The 26,860-nt window shown below is 40.7% G+C and overlaps 1 protein-coding gene across 1 annotated transcript in view; it reads left to right on the top strand.

Moving 5' to 3' along the window:
• The window catches only part of LOC116724908 (uncharacterized), a gene marked incomplete at its 3' end in the record, with an annotated part of 31,831 nt that extends 9,075 nt beyond the window's left edge, over window positions 1–22,756 (top strand). The window contains exons 4-11 of the mRNA XM_032570699.1: window positions 3,622–3,755; window positions 8,196–8,269; window positions 8,428–8,656; window positions 8,800–10,591; window positions 16,826–16,999; window positions 19,308–19,481; window positions 22,046–22,092; window positions 22,242–22,756. Of these exons, the coding sequence (XP_032426590.1) occupies window positions 3,622–3,755; window positions 8,196–8,269; window positions 8,428–8,656; window positions 8,800–10,591; window positions 16,826–16,999; window positions 19,308–19,481; window positions 22,046–22,092; window positions 22,242–22,756 (3,139 nt within the window). The remainder of the gene's footprint in view (window positions 1–3,621; window positions 3,756–8,195; window positions 8,270–8,427; window positions 8,657–8,799; window positions 10,592–16,825; window positions 17,000–19,307; window positions 19,482–22,045; window positions 22,093–22,241) is intronic.
• Between the last annotated feature and the right edge of the window lie 4,104 nt (window positions 22,757–26,860).

The following is a 26,860-nucleotide window of genomic DNA, read 5'->3' as shown; positions in this document are numbered from 1 at the left end:
CTGTTTGCTGCTGCTGTTCTTGCCACTATCTTCTACTTCATCGGAGTTGGACCATGGTATCTTACGCATACAAGAGTCACCTATGGACATTCCAAGTACGCTAACTTCAATTGTTGGAATACAAGCACCACGGCTATTTTTGTTCCATGGGACAACGAAACTTCTGCCCAGAATCGAACCAACCTATTCAGCAAGGACAACGGGAAAAAGTACGTGGAACGCCGAGCTTTCGGATTGAACGACTCCACCCTGGACGACCTTCAGAATCGCACCTGGGAGATCTACAACTATGACTTCCTCGACACCGGAGTGCTCTGCTGGATACGGGTTCTGCAAAACAAAGAACGACGGACCATCAGATGCAACTGGATTCACCCGGACCGAGGTATGCCAGAATGGCATTGCAACATGGCTTGTCGATCGCTGCTATTGTTGCCAAGTCAAGGGTACTGGGATACCGAAGTAGTATACCCAGCCCCACACAGGTCCTCAGGCTGTCGAGCCTGGCTCCCACGAGGAGAGTTTTGGGGAGACTATCACCTCAACTGTAGAGAAGATGACACCATCCCAACAGCACCAACGGGGAACTGGACCTTCCGGAATGCCTCCCGAGGTAATCTTCCAGTCAATGCAACGATTTCGCCTACACCAGCCAATTTAACTAACGTGACGGCTTTCCTGATCAAACAAGGACCTAGACGGTTTATGTATCAAGCCGAGCAACAGCACTGTTACAAACACCATTTTCTTTGGTTAAATCCTTGCCTCTGGAACAAGTTTGTGAAATGTGCAGGACAAAATTATATAGTATCAGCCATAGAAGAGTACTGGGCTGATTTTTGGCACTCTACACGTCCACACCGTACAGAAATTGAACCCTGGCTGAACAACACGTTCCCGTGGACGTACATAGCCGAAGACCAAACGTTCTTTATGGGAGACTTCCCAGAGGGGACCGTTCGTTCTCACACTGGATTAACGGATCTCTACATTGCCAACTTGCGTACGCAACGCCTTCCAACTCCTGATGACCTTCTGAGCGCTCCTAAAACGGACTTTGCAAAAATTGACAAATGTGTCGCCAAAAGAATTTTTGAGAGCCTAAATGACACCTGCTGGAAGAAAACCCTCTCATCGCCACGGTGCGACCTCTGGCAGGTCGGCAACGCTTTGCACTCTACCTGGAGGTATAACTGCCCTGATCCTGATAAAGCTCCTACGGCCAAATGGGCCCTACGAGCCTGGTACGAGGATTACTATCGGAAATGGGACTACGAGTGGTGGGGACTCCAACAAGATGAGTTTGAAGCCTGGGTAACACCATGCCTTACAGAATCAACAAATTATTGGGTAAAGTACCAGTACATCGCTACGGTCTACTCGAAGGAACGCATGATTTGGCCTGGGATTTTTTGGAGACCGGCCAGTTACGTTAACCCAAGACCTTGGCGCATGACTTGTAAAAACAACACCAGAAATATCCTTGAATGTGTAATAGGATTGGCCAGACGACCCTGCGGAGAGCTCCAAGGTTGGGAAAGCTACTGCAACGACCATTATGCAGACGAGTATGACACTCACTCTTCTGAGGTTACTTGGCGAAAGTTCAATGGAACATGGCGAAGGGCGATAGTGAGCGGACGGACCTGCACCGATGCAATTCTAGGATATCATCTCCAGAAGCGCAAGAGTATACTTGGTCTTCCTGTTCCGTTCATCCCTGACTCCCTTATGGCCATCGCAGAAGAACATGCTTTCCGTAAAAGTCTGTGTAATGGCCACATAGATTCAGGATTTGACTGGGTAGGACCTAACCTTTTGTATTCCAATCTCACCTGCTCAACCACTACAGAGAACTGGCAAAAATGTGGCGAAGGCCCTGATCAACATGATTGTTACTGGTACGAGACTATGGGGGCAACATTGGTGGCCGCTATTTCTGAGGTTGCGGAAGAAGTTGCTCATGTGGTGGAAGAGGGCCTCAACATTGTTGAACAATGGTTGATGAGTGCCTTGAGTCTGCTGTGGCCATACCTCTTGGGCCTCCTGGGCGTCGCTGTGGCGTTGATCATCGGTAAAATCGTCCTGGAGGCGTGGCTAAAAGCACTTTGTCGTTGCACAAAGGGGAACTATCAGCCCCTCCCCCCGAAGGAGGAGCCTACTTCTGCATAAGAGAGAGCTGCCGTGTGCCTGCGAGCCATTCAACCTTCACCGCAGCTGCCGAGAGGACCTGATCCAGAGCAACCATCATCGGACATCATGGAAACCAACTCTTCAACTAACTCTTCAACCAACTCATCAAATCCCAACTCACTTTTTGCACCGATCCAAGTGAGTACCCTTGAGCATTTAGGGATTACCCTGGCCTGGGTAGTCTTCTGCCACACCGGTCCTTGGCCTAAGGGACATCCTATGAGGATCTTCGTCGCGCTACAAGGATATGCCAAGCTGGTCCTCCGTCCCGTCGTTCTCCACAAATGGGGGTTGGCTTCATCCCTCTTCGCTTGTTACTTGATGGGCCGTACCCGCATTAATTGGCGCAGGGGTGTTGTGGTTTGCCTATGGCTCCTCACCGATACCACAGCACTAATATTGGAATTGGTCCTTGGGGGCACACAAGCCACACGAACCGCCCCATTTAAGATCCTCACAGCTATTCTAGAAGGGCTTTTTGCAGTATCCATCCTCATCTACTTAGCGCGCCAGGCCTTGTCTATCAAGGGTCGGGGGCGGCGAATTTGGATGCAAAAGTGGATAATTCTGGCTCTTTGGGCAACGGTTTGGGGGATCCTGGTGGTCCTCTACTGGCTCCGTGAGACCTCGGACCTAGCCATTGTTGTATGGCTGATGACTTACGCGGCAATATTCCATGATTCAGCTCATGTCCATGATCGAGGTGAACCAGCTCCAGATCATGACATCCCGGCTCCTGTGATTAATTCACCTTGGCTCGCAAAACAAGCCGGCACACGGGCTTAAACCAGCCTACTCTCTCAGCTTTCGCTTTCGCCTTTTCGTCGTTGTAAGTAAATGTAGTTAATCAATAACCACTGATCATGAAGTTACCTGGGTTACTGTTTCTCCTCAGGCATCAACCTGCTGTGTGGGGTGTGGAATCACTGCAGAATCTTATGGATTCATTTGGGTTGCATCGTCTTCCCTCCGCTGGTGTCACAAATGCGTGAGCAGCAATTTTAGCAATGTAACGGCAATCCTCTGCGCCACAGGGCTGGAGGATTTGCCCTACATAGCGGATTACACATCTAGATCCCTGGAACGGGTGCACAAAATCGTGTGGACCTCTGCGTTTGGCCTAGACGACGACGACTTCACAGCATCTCCGTTGTATACGGGACTACGGCTGCCCGTGATTCATAAGTTATGGGAACACCAACTTACTCGGCAATGCCTCCCAACTTTACACCTGTTGGATGGCCGAATTGTGGCGGTGGGCGACTATCTTCCGCCTACACGTCCCGTGTCTCCAGATTTGTTTATCGACGTCGGATGCCAAGCCAGCAGTGCGACTAACGAGAAAGGTACCCAAACTGACAACCTCAGTTCATCTCCCCAAGCATGCCAGACTGAGGACATCCTTTCCCCTTCATCTCCATCACCAAGTGATATGGATTTCCAGGAGCTGCTGGCAGAGTTGGACGGCTACTGCAACAATCCATCAACGCTGCCAGACTTCGGCATGGACTTGCCTTCGCCTCTGCAGCCTCCACTGGAACGTTCCACCTTTCCCGTCTCAGGTGAATCTACACTTGACAACGACTTGGGCGCAGAAGTCTGGCTTTCTCCGCCATCCAATCTGTCGGAGTATGAGGTTGTAGATTCCTGGACACCTTCATCGTCTCCTGTTACCTGCTATGAGCAGGACATCCTCACTACCACTTGTGGTGATGGACTTGATCTCTTTTGACTTTGGACTCTGTGTTTTCTGCGAAGCACCGTCCGATCTCATGGAGGGGGTGTCAAGAAAACTGGCATAAGGGTATGAGATCTTTCCGGGTATACGCAGAAAAAGGTACATAATAGCTTGAAAGAAATAAAGTAATCTTGTAAGTTTGATTAAAAGATAATTAAGTTGAATAAGTTTGAATAACATGAATACAAGTAATCACTCAATAACTTTCTGCAAAGGATCTCTGATTAATGTTCTGTAATGATTTCAATGTGTAATGATGATGTTAATGATTAACAACAAGGAAAAGATGTGATTTATTGTTAATGAATATGAAGTTATAATCATCTGAAATCTATTTGACAACAAGTTGAATGTGTTTACTGAGTTTTAATAGATAAAGTGAGTTATAGAATGAAGAAAAGACGAATGTGCAGTGCAGCCTTGAAAACAGGAAATGTCGCAAGCAGTTCTGAACAGATGGCCAAGACGCACAGGGAGAAAGGGGAAGTACGGGACATTCCACTGTGTTCGGCAAGCAGGTTGAGAAATGTGGGGATTTTTTCATGAGAGACAGCAGCCGTGAAGGTAGTCACGTAGGCCAAACCTCCCCGTACACATACATGATGGAAAAAAGTATAAATACGAGCTGCAAAGAGGAACTAGTCGTTCCCAGTCCGGCGGCGCAGAAGGAGAAACAACTTGCAGAAGCAGACTACGGACCGCACCGCAGAACCACGGGGAAGCTCGGACTTCACACCGCCAAGAAAGGACTGGGTCCCATCGCCCCACCTCTGGTTCTTTATTCGACTGTTGGTCTCGTCTCAACCCAGCCATCTCAGACTCCGCAACAAGACTTGGAGGAAGGACAAAGGTCCCTCAGGGATGAGGAATTGGGTTTCACAAAAAGGATTCGGACCCGTTCTGCTTTGTTTCCTTTCTACGAAGGGTTTTTCCACACAAGGCAAAGACCTCAACCAAGGCTGCTAGAAATTCCTGTTGCCAAAAGATCCACCATCGCCTGGGTATGAATTGAATCTGCTCATTGAAATTCCATTTCAGAACGTGCGACTTAACTGCTAGGGAAAGGAATCAGGGTAGTATGATTGTACATGTAAATTTTATTACACTGTTTTTGATCTATATACGATTGATTATTGATTTGTATGTCGCATATCCCTGCTTAAGCTTGCTTAATAAATTTATACTATAAAATTCTAATGAGGTTGGTGGACATTGGAATTAATAGAGTCATTTAATCTTTGTCCAGTTCTTTTAATCAAGGTAAAACTAATGTACATGATTCCAGTAAATAGGAGGCTTCATAATTTCCTTTGGTGAGAATAAATAATGACCCTGGGACTTACATCTAAGTCACTAAACATAATCTAGCCGGTTCCAAGTGCAAGTTATGATTTAGAAAGTGGGCTACCGTTAACAGAAGTGGTTATTGGAATTATGCAGCTGCGAGGGCTACTCAGCTGATTGTTTCTTAACTGTAAAGGGTCATAACTTCTGGATTGGAGGTAGTTAGAGCTAGACGAGTCACTTTCGCCACCAGTTTAAATAGATTATCTCTTATAGAGTACTTTTAGGGTAATACCCAGGTCTCAGAGAGATTTTCCGGACCTGTTAGACGGAGAACTGGTCAGTAGGCAGCCCTGGGGAGTAGTGAGGAGTGGGCGGGGCTGACTATTGCAGGATAACCTTCAGTCCCCATGGCCGGACAGTCTTCGGCTCCGTGGCCCCGGCTCTTCTTCAGCTGCAGAGTTCTTTGTCCATCTCTTGGCTCGAAGCTGCCCGGAGGATCCAACAAAAGGTTCCTCTTTTGCACCCACCTTATATAGGGTTTATCCACCCTTTTGGTGCGTTTGCATTGGCTAGTACTGTTGCTGTGCTTGTTTAATTGGCTGACTGCTCAGACAGATGATCTCATATCCATCACTGTCTTAAGAGACATTATGTCCTGATGTCTGTGCTAATGTCTCAGGGTTGCTCAACCTCCTGTGTCTCTTGCCTTTCACCTTTTACCTAAATAAGGCGTTGATCATCTCTGCTCTCCTGTTAGTTCCCCTTTTTCCCTTAACCGTTCACCTTTCACCTACCATCTACCTCCAACATATCAGTGATGTTTAATTGCAGTTACACCTTTTACACCATTTCAAGTTCAATGTCAAAATCACATTTATATCACATTTATTTTCTTTAGCTTCTCTGATTTAGCATTCATTTATGATTTTATAACCATAACTTATTAATTATACTTATTATAATCCTAATGTGAGTTATTACAGATGTTTTTCTGAAAAGAAACCAAAAATAATCCATGATTCTAATTATTTGATGCCAAAGTTACAGTTACTTGTTTTTCTTGTAACTGTTCCCACAAATGTAAGTGTAAGTATTATTACAAGTAAACCAATATTAATATAAGTATTTTACTTTGAATCTTATCCAATTACTCAAAATGTTTAGATTTCATTCTTTAAAACTTTACCTTTGAAATAAGGAATAGTCTCAGCTATTTTTATAAATCTGCAGGCTGGAAACTTCCTCTTTTTCCAGGAAACCTGCTTTTCCTGTTTAATGACTCTCTCTGACTGACTATGATTTCTTATGATTAAATAGAGAAAAGTAGAATTAAAGCAAAGTTTGCATGAGACAAAAACAACACACACAACCAGATTTATTTTATTGACACTTAAGTCTACTGCTGGGCCTTGATGTCACTTGAGTGATTCATTTTAAAGATAACTTTATTTATTATTACTGTTAAACTAAAATCTCCAGCATGGGGAAGCGGGATGAGCTCGGATTTTCTTGACACTGCAACTTATTTGTACCATTTTAAACATTTTTAGGTATACTTTAATCTAAATTTAAAAAATATGAGAAAAATATATGAATTGTTTATAAAATATCACTTTTTAATCATGTCCCTCCAGTTTTGTTTAACCCTGTAACAGCAGACCAATCCCTCCTTTTTATAAATAATGGTTCAGTCCAATTTCCTCAGCACCCTGGAAGTGACATCACTCAAGTTTTTTCCTGCTCACACTGTAAAGACATTTAAGTGTTAATATAGTTTCTTACCTATATTTGATTATTTTTTATCCAAACATCGTCATTGTCAAGCTCAACCTTTCAACACCTTTAGGCATGTAAATGATAATTATTGTTGTTTGGGAAAAAGTAAAGAATGGTCTTTGAAACATATTAATTCTTGTTTTCATCATATCATATGTTGCTCCATAACCTAGCTAATGTGGACTTATGGCAACTTTTAGTAAAAATCTTCAACCCCGTTACAGTCTGGTCAACTGTTACAATGGGTTCAACCGTTACTTGATACATTGTTATGATTTTTTATAATAACAGCAAATATTAGACTAATATTTGTTGGACTGTATGCAAAGTTTAAAGAATGATTTAGAAACATTAAAAGCTTGATTTAATGTTTATTTTAAAGTATATTTTTATGATTTATGAAAAGAGCTTTTACATCAAACACATTTCCACTGGGAAATACCTGGTAAAGCCAGTCTGGTCCATCAGGACTTGGTTCCTGTGTGCATTGTGAGAGCAGTTCAGCAGGGAATGGTGAGATCTGCTGGAACTCAACCAAACTGAGCTGATGTGGACCGTCAGAGGTTCTGCTGGTTCTTAGTGGGATCAGAAGGAATATTAAATTTTTATAACTACTTGGATCATCTGGTTCACTGATCACATCCAGATATTACTTCATGGACCTTTACCTTCTGATTGTCTCTGTGTGGACAGATACAATGTGATTTCACTGGTTTCCAATGATCTACAGGATCCATTTTAAAATTCTCACAATAACATCCAGGAGAGGACCCCACATGGACACACACCCACATATCTCAAACCTCCTCCATGTCCACATCACCTCAGATCTAGTCATCAGAACCTGATGGATGTCCCACACTGTCCTGAAGACCTGTGTGGACAGAGCCTTCACTTCCACTGTCCCCAAGCTCTGGGAAACTGTCTCCACCAGCATCAGATCTAATTACAGTTTGGACTGTTTGAAATCCAAGTTCAGCATCAACCTTTTAAAATGTCTTCTAGGTGATTTTGGTGTTACTGCTCTTCATCCTTGTAGTTCATCTTCCTCTTTTTAACATCACTCCATTTTGTTTATATGATGCTTTGTTTTTCTGCTTCAAGTACATTTAATGTGAAAGTCTTGGTGATTACATTTCTGAATACTGCTGGATGAATATTTCCTGACTTCCTAATTGTTCCTGGTTCCTCCACAGAGTGGACCAGCAGAGCTCAGAGGTTCCCAGTTGTCCGTCTGCCCAGCAGCATCAAACACAGCTGGACTCCATATTTATGGTCTGTACATGAACAACAACTTTTCCAAGCGTTCTGTTCACATTCATCTCCATGCTGCACTTTGTAGACCAGAGGAGTGTCAGTCTGTCAAACATCCATCTGGTGTTTGGCTCCATGATTTCAGTCTGATGTTTCCTTCATCTATTATTCTATTCCAGACGCTGGAGGACAACATTGTCACTTTTCTTAAGAATGAGCTGAAGAAGATCCATAAGATTCTCAGTCCAAATGACCCAGAATGTTCAGAAAGTCAGAGAGATGATGATGAGGTGTTGGAAGGTGATGATGAAGATCAGAAGATGAGCAGCAGAGAGGCAGTGATGAAGATCACACTGAACTTCCTGCGGAGGATGAAGCAGGAGGAGCTGGCTGACCATCTGGAGAGAAGTAAGAGGATTTCTACAAAGGTTTAACCTGATAGATAAATCACACATTTACTGAAATTTGAAGAGATGGAATCACATTTATGAAAAACATCTTCAGAAGATGATTTTATTTAGTTCTTGATTTTACTTTTTGTCTTATTTTAGAACGTCTTGCTCCAGTTTGTCAACATCAACTTAAATCTGGTCTGAAGAAGAAGTTCCAGTCTGTGTTTGAGGGCATTGCTAAAGCAGGAAGTCCAACCCTTCTGAACCAGATCTACACAGAGCTCTACATCACAGAGGGAGGGACTGGAGAGGTCAATGATGAACATGAGGTCAGACAGATTGAAACAGCATCCAGGAAACTACACAGACCAGAAACAACAATCAGACAAGAAGACATCTTTAAAGTCCCACCTGAAAGAGATCAACCAATCAGAACAGTGATGACAAAGGGAGTGGCTGGCATTGGGAAAACAGTCCTAACACAGAAGTTCACTCTGGACTGGGCTGAAGACAAAGCTCACCAGAACATCCAGTTCATATTTCCATTCACTTTCAGAGAGCTGAATGTGCTGAAGGAGAAAAAGTTCAGCTTGGTGGAACTTGTTCATCATTTATTTAGTGAAACCAAAGAAATCTGCAGCTTTGAACACTTCCAGGTTCTGTTCATCTTTGATGGTCTGGATGAGAGTCGACTTCCTCTGGACTTCCACAACAAGGAGATCCTGACTGATGCTACAGAGTCCACCTCAGTGGACGTTCTGCTGACAAACCTCATCAGGGGGAAACTGCTTCCCTCTGCTCTCCTCTGGATAACCACAAGACCTGCAGCAGCCAATCAGTTCCCTCCTCAGTGTGTTGACATGGTAACAGAGGTCAGAGGGTTCAATGATCCACAGAAGGAGGAGTACTTCAGGAAGAGATTCAGAGATAAGGAGCAGGCCAGCAGGATCATCTCCCACATCAAGACATCACGAAGCCTCCACATCATGTGCCACATCCCAGTCTTCTGCTGGATCACTGCTACAGTTCTGGAGGATGTGTTGGAGACCAGAGAGGGAGGAGAGCTGCCCAGAACCCTGACGGAGATGTACATCCACTTCCTGGTGGTTCAGACCAAAGTGAAGAAGGTCAAGTATGACGGAGGAGCTGAAACAGATCCACACTGGAGTGCAGAGAGCAGGAAGATAATTGAGTCTCTGGGAAAACTGGCTTTTGATCAGCTGCAGAAAGGAAACCTGATCTTCTATGAATCAGACCTGACAGAGTGTGGCATCGATATCAGAGCAGCCTCAGTGTACTCAGGAATGTTCACACAGATCTTTAAAGAGGAGAGAGGGCTGTACCAGGACAAGGTGTTCTGCTTCGTCCATCTAAGTGTTCAGGAGTTTCTGGCTGCTCTTCATGTTCATCTGACCTTCATCAACTCTGGGGTCATCTTGATGGGAGAAACACAAACATCTAAGAACCTTTCCGTATTTACATTCTTTATTGAAAACCCTCTCCATCAGAGAGCTGTTGACCAGGCCTTACAGAGTCCAAATGGACATCTGGACTTGTTCCTCCGCTTCCTCCTGGGACTTTCACTGCAGACCAATCAGAGACTCCTAAAAGGTCTGCTGACAAAGACAGGAAGTAGTTCACAGACCAATCAGGAAACAGTTCAGTACATCAAGGAGAAGATCAATGAGAATGTGTCTGCAGAGAAATGCATCAATCTGTTCCACTGTCTGAATGAACTGAATGATCGTTCTCTAGTGGAGGAGATCCAACAGTCTCTGAGTTCAGGAAGTCTCTCCACAGATGAACTGTCTCCTGCTCAGTGGTCAGCTCTGGGTTTCATCTTAGTGTCATCAGGAAAAGATCTGGATGTGTTTGACCTGAAGAAATACTGTGCTTCAGAGGAGGTTCTTCTGAGGCTGCTGCCAGTGGTTAAAGCCTCCAACAAAGCTCTGTAAGGACACAGATTGTTAATTCAGTTATTTTTGATAGAAATATGCTAATGATGAGGTAAATATATTTTCATGTTTCAGTTTATATATTGGTGTATTGTCTCTTCATTGGGGCTGTTGCAAAAAAAAGAAACAGACTTTCTTCAGCAGCTGGACATAGTGTTACATATTAAAGCAGCAAAACTTCTCCACTGTTAAAGTTGAAATTTTATTAATATAGTTAATTGTGAAAATTTATAATGCTATTTCCAACCTCATTGTTACCTGTAGTTCAGTCCTTTGAGGCTGGAGGTCCAAATATAGAATGAACCAGTTCACAACAAATGCAAAGGTTGTGTAAAATAAGATAGTTCCTTCTCTGTCCAATAAGAACATTGTTGATTTGAAAGAACATAAAATTTGAAGAATTGTTTAATAACAGATTTTCTCTCTGTCTCCTCAGACTGAGTGACTGTAACCTCTCAGAGAGAAGCTGTGAAGCTCTGTCCTCAGTTCTCAGCTCCCAGTCCTCCAGTCTCAGAGAACTGGACCTGAGTAAAAACAACTTGCAGGATTCAGGAGTGAAGCTTCTGTCTGCTGGACTGAAGAGTCCAAACTGCAACTTGGAATCTCTCAGGTAAAATTTTCTCAATGCTAGTTATTTCTATCCACTAGCTTCTAGCAAAGATTGAAAAAAATATTTGACCACCCAACCAAATGATTGTAATCAGGTGTTCCAATAACTTCCATTGCCACAGGTATATGAAAGTAAGCACCTAGGCATGTAGACTGTTTTTACAAACATTTGTGAAAGAATGTGTTGCTCTCAGGAACTCAGTGAATCCCAGAGTGGAACTGTGATAGGATGTGCAACAAGTGTTTGTTTTTTTTATGTCTTGGACAACTGAGAACCTATAAATATGTAGAAACTGAATATTTGGGAAGTATCATAACTGGAACTTAATGAGCACCAGAGTTTATTAGAAAAATATTCAGAATTTATTTTGTGGTTTTAAAGGCTCTACATTGGAGATGATAATAAATAAAGACATACTTTATTTTGTATTACTATCAGCTTCAATAGCCCCTCTGCTCTCGGCTCACATACGGAGCTGTCGGCTAGTGGCAACACTCAGCCCCTCCAGTTTCAAACTCTTCTTATGAAAGTAAGAGTTAAAGAGCTAAACATAATTGAAATATTAGCAACATTCAACAGAAAAGGAGCTAAGTCTATGAAAGCAATGTAGCCAGTTTTGTATGGAGGGAAAATAGTGTCAAAAAGATTTGTGTGTGTGTAAAATGATTTGTGCGTGCGTAACAGGATTTGTGCGTGCGTAACAGGATTTGTGCGTGCGTAAAAAGATTTGTGCGTGTGTAACAGGATTTGTGCGTGAGTAAAAAGATCTGTGCGTTCGTAACAGGATTTGTAAACCTTAAAAATAAAATACATGTTGAAAAAGTACACACAAATCACCTGGTACGCACACACAAAACTGCAGTTACACACAAATCCGGTTACGAGTGCACAACTATTTTTGAGACTCATTTCACGCCTCGGTGGAAGCTCCAAGATTTGTGTGTAGATGGTGCGTTTACATGCTAGTAAAAGCTGGGACATCTGAGTTTTCTTCGGAACTGTTTCTTTTTTCCATAGTTCAATACGTATTTCTCTCTTTACTTGTCTCGTGGCTTAGACATATTTTTGTGAGAGAAAAATACATATGTCATTACACCCACGTCTACTTTTTAATACTATAAGATTGTTTATATATGAATCCGCATTTGGGACCTATACAACTGTAATTACTTGGGTAAAAAATTCGACCACTAGGTGGTGGAAGTTTATTCCGCTCTGACTGGGAAAAGCTTTCATTCAAACTGAGAGAAGAAACAAGAGAATGGCGGGTCAGCCGAGTGATCGTGTTCGTGGTCTACCGTCCGAAGTAAGTGGATGTTAAAATTTGCACGTTTTACTGACCGTTGTAATGCGTATTTTTTAGATTATTTCAGATTACGTTTTACGTTTCAAGTAGTTCGACCCAAAGTTCTCGCCCTTCTATGTTAGCAATAGCTCATGTCTACGTTAGCTAAGCTACTATTAGTCCTCGATTAGCATCGGTACAGTTTAAAACAGTATCTTCCTGGCCCATTACAGCTATGTCTACGTTTATCACCAGGCTCAGCTATTTTTATGATGCCGACAATAATGTAGGTTTAGGTAACGTCTTTTATTATTTGAAGGATTCATCCCAGTTCTCCTCACTAATTGTAGTTTTTGATTTAAATTTTTTTTTAGTTCTGCTACAGACTTATGTTTCGTCTATCACCTATATATTTTATATCTTACTGTAATCACTTAAGATTTACTCTTCTCTACATTTCTTCCTGGAATATGATGGTCATTGCTTTCGTACCAGAAATAAATACGTAGAACATCTCTTAACAATATAATGCCGATATTAGGGCATGAACTTGTTGAGGGAGAGCTTGTATTTCCCACAAGTTCCCTTGTGAGTGCTGTAGCCAAGGCATGAGCCATGTTTCCAACTATCTGCTTTTGAGACAACAAATAAATCTCAATTATATAGACCAATCAACACCCGAGTTGCTAAAAGTTTTGGAATCATAAATATAAAAATATCTTGTAAATCGAAAAATGTATGTTTTCTACATTTCAGTCAGTGTTAAATTTTTCACTTTATAAATTGCATAGTTGAAAAAGGACATATACAAATTAAATATGGAATATTTTATTAATTATCTGCCAGATAATTAATAAAATATAATTATAATAAATTATAATAAAAGGCTTTACCTAAGCCTACATTATTGTCGGCATCATAAAAATAGCTGAGCCTGGTGATAAACGTAGACATAGCTGTAATGGGCCAGGAAGATACTGTTTTAAACTGTACCGATGCTAATCGAGGACTAATAGTAGCTTAGTGTTAAGGAAAAATGATTATTTTTAGTGCTTAATACAGTTAATCTTAAAAGTTATATTCAGCACTCTTATTTGGAACAGTTTTCTGTTGAGCATTTGGGAATGGGGCCGAATAGCAGACATTCAGACAAGTAGGGGCCCCCCGCTGTCACACAGAGCAATAAAAGTTACATTCCGATGGGGCACAAGTAAGGGAGTTTGGGGGAAGAGACTTCAGAGGTATCTGCGAAATCTCATCTCAGGATTTTCGGCGCCAGGGATCCCCCGTACTAGACAGGGAGTAGCGCTAAGTGGTCCGCCCTTTTACTTAGACAGAAACCAGACATCTTTGCCGTAAATCAGGGAGGTTCTTAAGTTTCTCTGAGTCCCTACGGGAGTTTCTAATTGGTCAAAGAACAGAACGCCTTGACTGCATATATTAAATTGAAGAAACACCCACTCAGTATAAAATTTCGGGTCAGCGCTAAAATATAGAGAGAGAGTGGCCACTATTTTTGCTTTTTTGTCTTTGTTTCGTGTTTGTCTGTCTTCCCCTTGTCTGTCTTTATTTTTATGAGAAAAATGCATATCTCTGTTCCTCTGCAGCTTTGTTGTTGATTGCTTTGTATGAGATTAAACTCTGTGATCTGTGACGTCAACGCGCGCTGTTGTGGTTTCACTTTAGCAGCACGCCGCCACTCGCCGAGGATCCCGGGAAAATTAAAGAGGAAAGAACCAAACGTTTTGTCCAAAGTTAACGTTAAATTATCTTCATTTTTTAATATTAGCTAACGTAGACATGAGCTATTGCTAACATAGAAGGGCGAGAACTTTGGGTCGAACTACTTGAAACGTAAAACGTAATCTGAAATAATCTAAAAAATACGCATTACAACGGTCAGTAAAACGTGCAAATTTTAACATCCACTTACTTCGGACGGTAGACCACGAACACGATCACTCGGCTGACCCGCCATTCTCTTGTTTCTTCTCTCAGTTTGAATGAAAGCTTTTCCCAGTCAGAGCGGAATAAACTTCCACCACCTAGTGGTCGAATTTTTTACCCAAGTAATTACAGTTGTATAGGTCCCAAATGCGGATTCATATATAAACAATCTTATAGTATTAAAAAGTAGACGTGGGTGTAATGACATGTGTATTTTTCTCTCACAAAAATATGTCTAAGCCACGAGACAAGTAAAGAGAGAAATACGTATTGAACTATGGAAAAAAGAAACATTTCCGAAGAAAACTCAGATGTCCCAGCTTTTACTAGCATGTAAACGCACCATCTACACACAAATCTTGGAGCTTCCACCGAGGCGTGAAATGAGTCTCAAAAATAGTTGTGCACTCGTTACCAGATTTGTGTGTAACTGCAGTTTTGTGTGTGCGTACCAGGTGATTTGTGTGTACTTTTTCAACATGTATTTTATTTTTAAGGTTTACAAATCCTGTTACGCACGCACAAATCTTTTTACGCACGCACAAATCTTTTTACGCACACACAAATCTTTTTGACACTATTTTCACTCCATAGTTTTGCTACTTTTGATTTAAGGCATAATAATGCAGTTTATCATGATTCAGCTGAAGAAATGAAATGAACAAACTGTAGTCTGATTTTTGTTAGTGTGTTTCTTCCTCTTAAGCAGTGAAAGTAAATAAAATGTGTTACATGTCTTTTGCTTTAAGTATTTACTTACTGGAGGGTTTTTTGTTTGTGCTGCAGAGCCACAGCTAACAGCTAGCTCCTCACTTCAGCGGCTCTAAGGCGCCTGTGCCGTTCAGCTGCTGTTGCTCCTCCTACACTTTGGACTGAACCATTGTTCTAAGAATGGTGGGGGGGTTCCTTAAAATTAATTCTTGTTCTTTTCTTAGATGAATGGCAGATTTACTTCGTTCTTTGTTTCTATTGCATTTTATATTGATATTGTTTAAATGCAAAGGTTTCTTTCATGATTTATTTGGGGGGACAATTCCAAGATTACGGGATCCGGACCCCCCGACCCACCTGGGATTTACGCCTATGTCCATACAGGTCAGCCTGTGTCCAGTTTGAGTGAAAAGAGGTGCAGGTGATCCAGGCTTCAGAGATCAAGCAGTGGCAGCACGAGGCAACATGTAGAGGCACCAGCTGTGTGACTGGTCCACTCTCCTGGTTTTAAATGCATCAACTATAAACCTATCTATAGAAATAAATCTGCTCCACCAGGCCAGTGAAACGATCAGAGCAACAAAGACTCTTGCAATCCAGCTTTGTAAGAAAAAGAGCATTATTGCAGATCCTTCCTCCCAGGAGTTTTTAGACTTTCTAACCAGAACTGCTCCCAAAAAACTCTTACATATGATTAGAAATTGCTCTACTCAGCTACGCATTTTTTAAACTGATTATGATGTTTTTATTAAATGTACAGCATTATTATCCCTCTATTGTTGATGTGTCCTTACTCTACAGCCTCCTATTATTTTTTTATTTTTACCTTTTCTTCAATGTTTTATTTTTCCATTTACCTTAAACTTGTTGCTGGTAAACCTGAACTCCCTGCTGTGGAAAAATGAAGGATGTTTCTATTCTGATCTGTTCTATAAGTAACAAATGTTGATTTTTATTACTCATTTAATGGAATTAGAGTCTTATTACTATTTCATTTTAGTGACAATTTAATTTTTTGACTTTTTTCCTCTTGTGAAAATGATCAGTTCAGACCTTGGGTTCTACCTCAATGTTCTCATATTCTCATCATGTGATGAATCGTGTGTCTGCAGCTTATCAGGCTGTTTGGTCTCAGAGGAAGGCTGTGCTTCTCTGGCATTAGCTCTGACCTCCAACCCCTCCCATCTGAAAGAGTTGGACCTGAGCTACAATCATCCAGGAGACTCAGGAGTGAAGCTGCTGTCGGCTGGACTGAAGGATCCACACTGGAGACCGGAAACTCTCAGGTATGGAGGAACCTGCTGCAGGAGCAGAGAAGGTCTGATAGAGGAGGAAGAGGGAGAAATGTCTTTAGTGAGTCTGCTGGGAAACATTTAGTTTGAAGCTAAATAGTTAGCTTGTTGCTCAAAGGAACAGCTTTTGTCAGTTGCTGCTCAGTTTCCCATCTCTGTATCCAACAGTTAAAAAGTGAAAGATGAAATCTGAGATTCTCTCTGCTTTGCTTGAAGCTGGTGTTTTCCCTCAAACCAGCTCTGATGCTGTTATTCAGCCTAGATTTCCACTCGACTCTTTCTGTTAAAACTGACACTGGATTCATTTAGTTCATGGTGGATTGTAATATTTCTCTTGCCAGCCTCCTTCTTGTTTGTTGTTCAATTTTTCTCTCTGTCTCCTCAGACTGAGTGACTGTAACCTCTCAGAGAGAAGCTGTGAAGCTCTGTCCTCAGTTCTCAGCTCCCAGTCCTCCAGTCTCAGAGAACTGGACCTGAGTAACAACAACCTGCAGGATTCAGGAGTGAAGCTTCTCTCTGCTGGACTGAAGAGTCCAAACTGCATCATGGAAACTCTCAGGTAAAATTTTCTCAATCCTTGTGAAACCAGATTTCTGTCCATTATATTCTATCAGTTATGATGCAAATGTTTTTTCAATATTAGAGTAAAATAATAATAGATGTCTTACTGTGAGATGGGTAACCATGCTAAGTCTGGACACACAAACATGGCTGGTTTTCCTTTACTGCAGCCTGAATGAACCAAGAAGAGAGATATTTAGAAATGTTGGGTTCAGGCTAACATTGATAGTGTAGCTCTGGGTACTTGACAGATTGCTGCATCCTGGTGCACAAGGAGCATTATTGCAGATCCTTCCTCCCAGCAGTTGTTAGACTTCCTAATCCATTGTTCATGTGACTGTTGTTGATTTTTACCTACAGAACTGGAAACTGTCAGGTATGGAGGAACCTGCTGCAGGAGCAGAGAAGGTCTGATAGAGGAGGAAGAGGGAGAAATGTCTTTAGTCAGTCTGCTGGGAAACATTTAGTATGAATCTAAATTTGTAGTTTGACAATTAAATATTTAGTTTGGAACGATGGGATTTATAAGTGAATGAATAACATGGTGAAAATATAACTTGATATTCTGAACATCCTTTTGTCTGTTATAACAGTTGAATAACTAAAATTATTTCTGTTAATTTTGACTGTGTAACTTTGCAAAGAACAGCCTATTACCATATGGCACCATTTTCCACATGGTGCTGTATGAACCTGGGAAACCGACCCATCTACTGGAACCACAATGACATGGTAGTCAGAGCAGCAGGGGGCCAAATATAGCTCCATGTGGAACCAAGAGGTTGGAGAGAGAAAATCAGTTTGAAACTGTTTCCTATCAGAGTTCAGTTTGTCTCTGTCTTCACAAACCAGGAGCATCATGGGCTGGGCGGGGCTTCCACTGATGGATCTACTGAGAAAATACAAGAAGCTGATTGGCTGATGGACAGGAAGTTAGACTGTTCAGATAAATTACATTAACAGATATTATTGGCATTGAAGAGATATGGCTGAGAGCAATTATAGATTCTAGAATAAGTGGAAATGTTTCAGTAACAGGAAGAGGATGAGCAACATGTTAAAATAATCATCTATATTCAGAGAAACAAGTAGAGGAATTTATCTAGAATATATATAATATAAAGTCAGAACCTTCTTGAAATTCACTGTTATACAGACCACAAGAGATCTTTTAAACTAAACAGTCATTAATATCTAAAATAACCCTTTGAAGAATTTGAATTAATATGAGTCACAAGAAGATTTTATTTCCTTTTGGGATCAATAAGCTGTTTTTAAATTGAATTTAAGTATATCAGTAGAAAGAATAATAAATAATTAGAAATGAAAGAAGTGATAACTATTATGAACGTTAGATTAGAATCAGTATGAGCCCCACAGCGGCCTGAATCCGACGGCCAACTGCTGCCTTATTTGTTGGTTCTCTCACTCTTTTATTTTACCAAGACTGCCAGAACCACTTTGTGTCCAGACTTGGGTTTAATAAAACCTCTTTGTTAAAAACATCATCTGGTCTGGACTTTGTACTTTGTGAGTTCTGTGTGATGACATGAGAATCGTAACATATTGGTGGCCCATCCTATTCCAACAAAATGTTTAAAACATATTTGGAGGGCCGTTCAATGTTGTGATATTTATGAATGCAGTTTCAATTGTGGTGACTTCTGAAAGTGTGTTTTCCATGTGTTTAGTAACATTTAGTGTCAGGTTGGTGGGGTGTTTTCAGAACTCTTTAATTTAAATACTGGGTTAAATTTCTCTGTATTTAATGTTTGGCTAGTGCTTGTTTTTAGATTGTTTTAGGACCAAATTTTTTCTATTTTTCCCACATTAGTTTTGTAATTTTTGTTCAAAAAACAGTTTTTGTCAGTTGCTGCTCAGTTTTCCATCTCTGTATCCAACAGTTAAAAAATGGAAAGATGAAATTCCAGATTTGCTCTGCTTTGATTCAAGCTGCTGTTTTCCCTCAAACCAGCTCTGATGCTGATCCTCAAACTAAGCCTGATGCTGTTCTTCAGCCCAGCCTTGATTCTCAGGCTTCATTGGACTCTTTCTGTTAAAACTGACATGGGATTAATTTAGTTCATAGAGGAATTTAATATTTCTCTTGCCAGCCTCCTTGTTGCCTTTAGTTAAGTCCTTCATGGCTGGAGGCCCATCTATAGACTGAACCAGTTCACAACAAAAGGCAACATAATTATATATAAAACAGTCCCTTAAATCAGTAAAGAGGAACATTGTTGACTGGAAAAAAGACACATTTTGAAGAATTGTTTAATAACAGATTTTTCTCTCTGTCTCCTCAGACTGAGTGTCTGTAACCTCTCAGAGAGAAGCTGTGAAGCTCTGTCCTCAGTTCTCAGCTCCCAGTCCTCCAGTCTCAGAGAACTGGACCTGAGTAACAACAACCTGCAGGATTCAGGAGTGAAGCTTCTCTCTGCTGGACTGAAGAGTCCAAACTGCAACCTGGAAACTCTCAGGTAACTCTGGGCACTTGACAAATTGCTGCTTCTTAGGTGCTAAAAGAAACATTATTACAGATCCCAGCAGTTGCTTGGCTTTCTTATTTATTCCACATGTTACAAATCCATCCATCCATCCATCCATCCATCCATCCATCCATCCATCCATCCATCCATCAGTTCATACCTTGGGTTCTACCTCAATGTTCTCATCATGTGATGAATTGTGTGTCTGCAGCTTATCAGGCTGTTTGGTCTCAGAGGAAGGCTGTGCTTCTCTGGCCTCAGCTCTGACCTCCAACCCCTCCCATCTGAAAGAGTTGGACCTGAGCTACAATCATCCAGGAGACTCAGGAGTGAAGCTGCTGTCGGCTGGACTGAAGGATCCACACTGGAGACTGGAAGCTCTCAGGTATGGAGGAACCTGCTGCAGGAGCAGAGAAGGTCTGATAGAGGAGGAAGAGGGAGAAATGTCTTTAGTCAGTCTGCTGGGAAACATTTAGTTTGAAGCTGAATGTTTAATTTGATAATTAAATATTTAGACGCCTCATCTGGAGGCAGAGATCATTACCCAGTTTTCTGGAATATTCTCCAGACTAAGAACGGCTCACAAGGAAAATTAAAGAGTGGGATGGGTTTAATAGTTTAATAGGGACTCTGACTAAATGAATAAAAGAAGTTCAGTTAGATTTCCATGATGATCTACTGATGGCAGAAAGGACTTTAAAACAATATTTGATGGAGCTCCAGACCAATCAGCCCCAAGAAGCAAAGATGAGAAGAAAAGTAACTCCATGTTGGTCAGATGGATGTTTAAAAGTTATGGGAGAGAAAAATAAAGAACTTTAGATTTTAAACAAAACTCACAACTTTCAGGATTTAATAAAATATAAATTACATAAAAAGTGAAGAAAACTATTCATGAGGCAAAGAAAGAAAGTGAGAATTTTAACAGTTTCATCCATTTAGTAGTTTGATCTCCACCAGGGGGCGACATCTGGAAAATGATCCAAAGAATGAAAGGAATCAGGAGAGAATGAAAATCCCTTGTTTTCCAGAGGAAATGAAGAATTGCAGTGAATGATGGTGAAAAAGTAGAATTGTGCTCTGTTGACTGTGGTAGAAATAAAAAACAATAACAAGACATTTTAGACAGATCCAAGAAAAGACTAATGTGTTTAGGTTTTCAGTAGTTGGGAAAGCTTTTGGGATTGTTCAATAAAGTTTGGGAAAAATTCCCAACGTCTTGGAAAAAGGCAGAGACCCTTCATGTTGGAAAACCAGGGAAATATCCATCCGACCAATCAGATTCCAGATCCACAGCTCTGACGTCACATTTAGGATAAATAATGGAATCGTAATAAGAGAAAGAAAAACATTTTATTGATAAAGTAGAGGGATGATATCAGCCCATCAGATGGTTTAGAAGAGGGAGAGGAAGCATCATGGGACTGCAGAGGTCCTTCACCTGATCCTGGTTGTTGGGACAAGAACTTTGTTACTGAACTTAAGGACATTTTTCATGTTTCTGTACGTAAGTAGATTTAATGGTGGGAACTTTTACTCAACTACATTTTACAGTATCTGTACTTTCTACTTCACTACATTTCTATAAAGCGTTGCGTTACAAGTTACATCCAAGTCGCTTTGCGCTTTTTGATTTGTTGATTAGTTTGAAAGTAATCAATGATTCTGGTGCCGCCTTTGCCTCCCTGATATCATGAACTGCTAGCTTTCAAAAATTCACCATCAAATCTGAAAAACATATCGAGGAAAGTTAAGCTGCTAAACGCTGTCTGAGTTTTGGATGTTAAACTGATTTAGGTTAGAGAAGTTTTATGTAATCTTTCCAGCTTCTAGTTTAAATCGACTGCAATAAATAAAACAATTAAATAGTTGTAAGCAGCTGAACTGGCAGTAACATTGATTACTGCGGTCGGGGCGCATGGAGCGCAGCGTCTCCTGCCATGAATGTCCCAGTAACGTTAAACTCCTCCACATCCTGGTTACTGAATTAATGTGAATAAAGCCTCTCCCTGGTTTGTGAGTCTGAGCTCAGAGATCAAATCTTTGATTCTTGTTGAACTCTTTGTTGAATCGATGCAGCTTCTCCTTTTTAATGTTTGTATTTCTGGATATTACAGTGAGGCCACAGCAGGTTTTCAGCAGCAGGGCTGTTTAGTGTTTCATTCCTTCATCTGTGTGTGGGAGTGTGGATGGAACAGGTATCCAGGTGTTGTGTCAGAGTTTAGATTGATTGTATTTTAATGCTGATTATTAAATCAGGTTGAGCTTCCAGAAATGTTTCCTTAGTTTCCTGATGTCCTTTTAGGCTTCAGTGAGTTTCTTCAGGTTGTTACTGAGGGATTTCCTTTCTCCTCTCTGTTGGAGCTTTTCCTGTGTTTGGAGAAATGAGTTGTGCTGCAGCAGCACCAACTGTCCTTCCTACATCCACTGCAGTTTGCAATCCAAATGTTGGACTGTTCCTGTCTCAGTGGAGGACAATGTGTGTCTGAGAGACATGTAATGTCCATGTTTGCTGCTGAAAGAGACTGATGGTCTGACCCCCCTCCTCCTTTCAGGGTGGAGCCTGCTGGAGTCCCATTCTTGACACCAGGTCTGAGGAAGTGTAAGTGTGTTTTTCATCTGATTCATGACAACAAAGCAGCTCACATTCAACCATCTTCAAACTGTCACATCACTCATTCAGGAGTCATCATCAAAGTGTCAATAAATGATCAATAACTGCAGCTGGATTGTGTTTGTTCTCTCCATCAGATTCCTGTCAACTCACCATCGACACAAACACAGTGAGCAGAAAACTCAAACTGTCTGAAGACAACAGGAAGGTGACATTTGTGGAGGAGCTTCAATCATATCCTGATCATCCAGACAGATTTGATAACTATCCGCAGCTGCTGTGTAGAACTGGTCTGACTGGTCGCTGTTACTGGGAGGTCGAGTGGAGAGGAGATGTTGATATATCAGTGAGTTACAGAAGAATCAGGAGGAAAGGAAACAGTAAAGACTCTGCATTTGGATATAATGATCATTCATGGAGTCTGAGCTGCTCAGATGTTGATGGTTACTCTGTCTGTCACAATTACAGAGGAACTGGTCTCTCCTCCTCCTCTGTCTCTAACAGAGTAGCAGTGTATGTGGACTGTCCTGCTGGCATTCTGTCCTTCTACAGAGTTTCCTCTGACTCACTGATCCTCCTCCACACCTTCAAGACCACATTCACTGAACCTCTGATTCCTGGATTCTGGTTCTGGTCCAGTTCTGGTTCCTCTTCAGTGTTTCTGTGCTGAGTTGAGTCTAAAGAGTCTAAAGTTTTTCCTCCTGTCAGAGAAACTCTCTCACTGTTGAACAGATAGTTCAGTCTCTACAATCTATTTCTTGGTGAAACAATTCTGATTGAGTCCTTGGAAACTTTTTCTTCTTCCAGTCCTTTAAATATGGAAGCTGGGATTATTCCAGGATTATTCCAAAATTATTCCAGGATTATTCCAGGATCCTCATGTTTTCCTGTTTGTTTCCAGTCAAAGCTTCACACTGAATATCAAGATGTTGTTTCTCTTATTTTTCCTTTCATTCATCAGATTTCATTGAAATGTTGATCAGTTTTTCTCAATCACTGATCATTTTCTGTTTCTATCGGCTCCTATTTTTCTCAACATGTCAGATTTGAATATTAAATCTTCCTTTTGTAAATTTGCTGCAGTTTTTCTTCATGTGTTTTAAATAAAAACATTTTTCTTCTGCATTTGGTTCATTTGCTGCTCATTCTGTTCTTTTCCTGCTCAAATTTAAATATTTGCATTAAAAAGATTTTTTCATCAACTCTGCCTTTCAGAAAGTCCTGATTTAAAGTAAAACATTCCCATCCCATGAAGGTCAGAGGTCAATGCTTTGAAGCCTAAAGTGGGAAAATCTTCATATTTTCTGTTTCATTCAGAACTTCTACCTGAAACTCAGAACCTGCAGAACATTTTTCTCTTTGGAGGAAAAATCCCAGGAACTGGAAGATCAGAGCAGAATGAAAACTGGAGATCAGTGTTGGACAGAAAAGGTCTGATCGCTGCATCTCTGCTATATTTTACATTTAAATCTGATAACAAAAAGTAAACCTGTTTTTAGTGAATAAACCAACATGGATATGACCCGCCACAGCGCCAACGTGGGCCACACCTGATTCAACCCAAACCGGAAAATAAAGGATTTAAGTGGAAAAAGCAAAACCCAGTAAAATCAGCAGCTGGTTGTGATTAAAATGCAGTTTGTTGCAGAGGTTCAAACTTCCTGATGGTGACCTCTCCTCCGTCCCTCACCTTGTCTGGCCGGTTTTAATCCTCACTGCAGTGTTAGACTGGAGCTCATCTCTCAGATTAACCAGATTAACACTGAGCTGCAACAGGAACCAAACGTCTCTCCTCCAACTTATTTCACTGATTAATAACAAGGTTGGATAAAAACATTGAGCTGAGCTTCTCATTCCTTAAAGAGTCATGAAGAAAGACTCACCCTGGAACTGCAGAAAAGAAGTTAGAAAGTTTAAAAATAGATGGAAAAAACTTTGTAAATATATTCTGACAAGTGATTTAATTATCTGTTTATTTTTGTATCTTTTAATGTATAAAACTGTATAAAAAAAGGTGTAAATGGTTAAAAATCTTCAGAATGAGCCAATTTTTAACCTGATTAATCATCACAATAATTCTTTGTTGGACCATCGCTACGCGGTACTGAGGAGGAAACTTTAAAAAAGTTTTAATGTAACTTTCTCTATGTCCTAACATGAGATAATCTGAGAGAACAAATGGAGTTCCTCTGCCTCCTCCCTGTGTTCTGCTGAATTACTCTACTGGGTCAGAAACAAGCCATCAGAACCAGAACAATTAGCCATGAGCCTGCAAGTATTGGACATGTTTTTGTCTAAATGAGGTGATTTTATGGCTCCATTTTGCCAGATCACATAGTAGCATTTCTACCTAAAGCCAAACATTAACAGCCAATCCATGTGATCGGTATCTGTGATCGGCAGTGATCGGACCTCATGGTGATCAGAACCGGCAGGAAAAACCCTGATGGGAGCGTCTCTACCCAGGAGTAATATGATGGTTTAGAAGTTCATTGAAATCTTTTCCGTTTTGAAAGAAGCTCACATTTGGGGAACTTGTGAATGATTACATTATTTATCATACTTGGTTCTGCTTAAAATAATTCAATTCAACTGAATTATTCTATTGTCATTATTGTTCTTACATTTGAGAGATTGAACATTTCTGTTTTTATTAAGTTTTTAAAATAAAACTTTAAAAAGTTCAGAAAATAAAATCAATCTACTGAACATTCTGATTTTATGAGGATCTGTTTGAAATGTTTGTTACAAAGTTGATTACTGCATTAATTTTTATGTGAATTAAATTGGTGTGTTTAATTTGTGTTTTTTCTAATGTACTGTTACTGGATGTAATACTATTTTTATTTTTTAAAGGATTTTGACCCGTTTACTGGCCGACATTTATTCTATAAATCATTTGCTGACCAATTAAAAAGTAAATGTATTGAACTAAAAATGGAATATCTAATTTCTGGAGCAGAAGTATTAATCACTAATACAGTTTCCTCAAGTGACTGGAGTTTATTTATTTTTAACACAGTTTGATGAAATGGTGAAGAAAAATATAAGACAATTATAAATGGAACTGGTTCATTTTTGGGGAAAAACTGTCATAATTGTCAGAAAAATACAAAGAAAATTGAAAACTTTGTTTTTAAACAACTTCAGTAAAATTAAACTTATAAAAAATCTTTAATAAATGATGGAAAATACTTTATTTTAAGATAAATCACGGTCGCACCACATGATATTTTTTAAGACCACAGCCGAATCATATTGATAAAAAACCTCTGAAAACGTCACATTTTAATTTTTAATTATAATTTCTGTGTGCACAACATTTCAAATGTTCTAATAATTGCAATGGATAAACATATTTTTAAATGTTTAATTTCCCCTGATGGAAATCCTGATACGTCAACGACCCTGAAACAGACGTTCCTCCAAAATCTCAGTGATTTCCTTTTCTTTCAGTCTTGCATCCACATCAGCAGAAAGAGGTTTTGAAAGCACTGAAATATCATCAGTAGCAATAATTTCAGCATTTAAAAGCTCAAATCTGACTTCATCTAGTTGAGTATCAAGTCCTTGAATGGGAGGTTTTAGACTCCTGGGTAGTTTGAGCAGTGAATGTAACAAACAGCCATTGATAGAAAAAGCTGCTGTTCCTGTAAATGAAGTCAACATGACAGTTTGATTTGATATGTCAGCCTCCTCTCCATCAGTAGAAGAGGCTACTGATGGATCTGATGATCCAGAGCAGTGCTTGCTTCAGAGTCAATACATTTAATGAGGTGGGATTTTCCACTTCCTGCTCCACCGTTGACATAGAAGTAAAATGGATGAGGGTTCAAAGCACAGAAACACTGAATACACCAGTCTCTTACTGCATAGAACACACAGGCCTGGTTCTGGTTCAGGTTCTGATCAATTGTGCGTAACACAGCTGGATCAATTGAAGGCTGTTCCCTGATGACTCTGACTTCTGTTCCAGCATCAGACTGATGACTGTAGTCGGGGGCAATATCCTGTTCTTTGTCCTCATCAGAATATCTCTCAGATTCTCATCACACTGTAATCTTACAGCTTCAGATTCAGGAGCAAGAATCCACCATTCATCAATCACATTGTCTCTGTTTTGTTCTCCTTCTTCCACTGCACTCTGAATCTCCTCACAAAAGTTTCTCATATTTGTCTGTCTGTCTTAATGCTTTTCACAGACTCAATGTCCTCAGAACAAGGAAGTTGTATGCAGCCAGAATAGTAGAAGAACTGATAGGTTTGGGACCATCATAATGTTGAAATAATAATAGTGCTGACTGAATACCAAAATGAATTAGCGGCATTTTAATGCTGGCTGAAAAAAAGAGCCAAACAGGCAGACAAGAAGGTGAAATCAGTGACAAACAGGTCTCCACAGCAGAGAGATGGATTACGGCACTCTTCCTCCTCCTCCTCCTCGCCGCGCCCCATCCTCATCCTCCACCACCTCAACTGAGTTCTGATGGGTTGGTTCAGATGGTCTCTGAAGATCAGACACCAGAACAGAGGCGGATCAGAACCAAACCCAGCAGTTCTGCTGAAGCTCAGGAGAACTCTGAGTCCAGATGTGGACCCTGGTCTCCTCCAGAACCTCCTCTGTTCTGCTGTGGAGGAACTGTGTGGCTTCAGTTCTGCAGCAGGACCTTCTCAGCTGCAGCAGAAGAAGAAAGGACTTCCTGTGTTCAGGTTGGATAGAAACCTGGATATTTTTCTAGCTTGTGGCTCTGCTTCC

The sequence above is a fragment of the Xiphophorus hellerii genome, chromosome 8, assembly GCF_003331165.1.
Source record: "Xiphophorus hellerii strain 12219 chromosome 8, Xiphophorus_hellerii-4.1, whole genome shotgun sequence".
Taxonomy (NCBI): Eukaryota; Metazoa; Chordata; class Actinopteri; order Cyprinodontiformes; family Poeciliidae; genus Xiphophorus; species Xiphophorus hellerii.
Note: the sequence above shows the minus strand (reverse complement) of the source record. Positions and strands in the feature narration are given on the sequence as shown.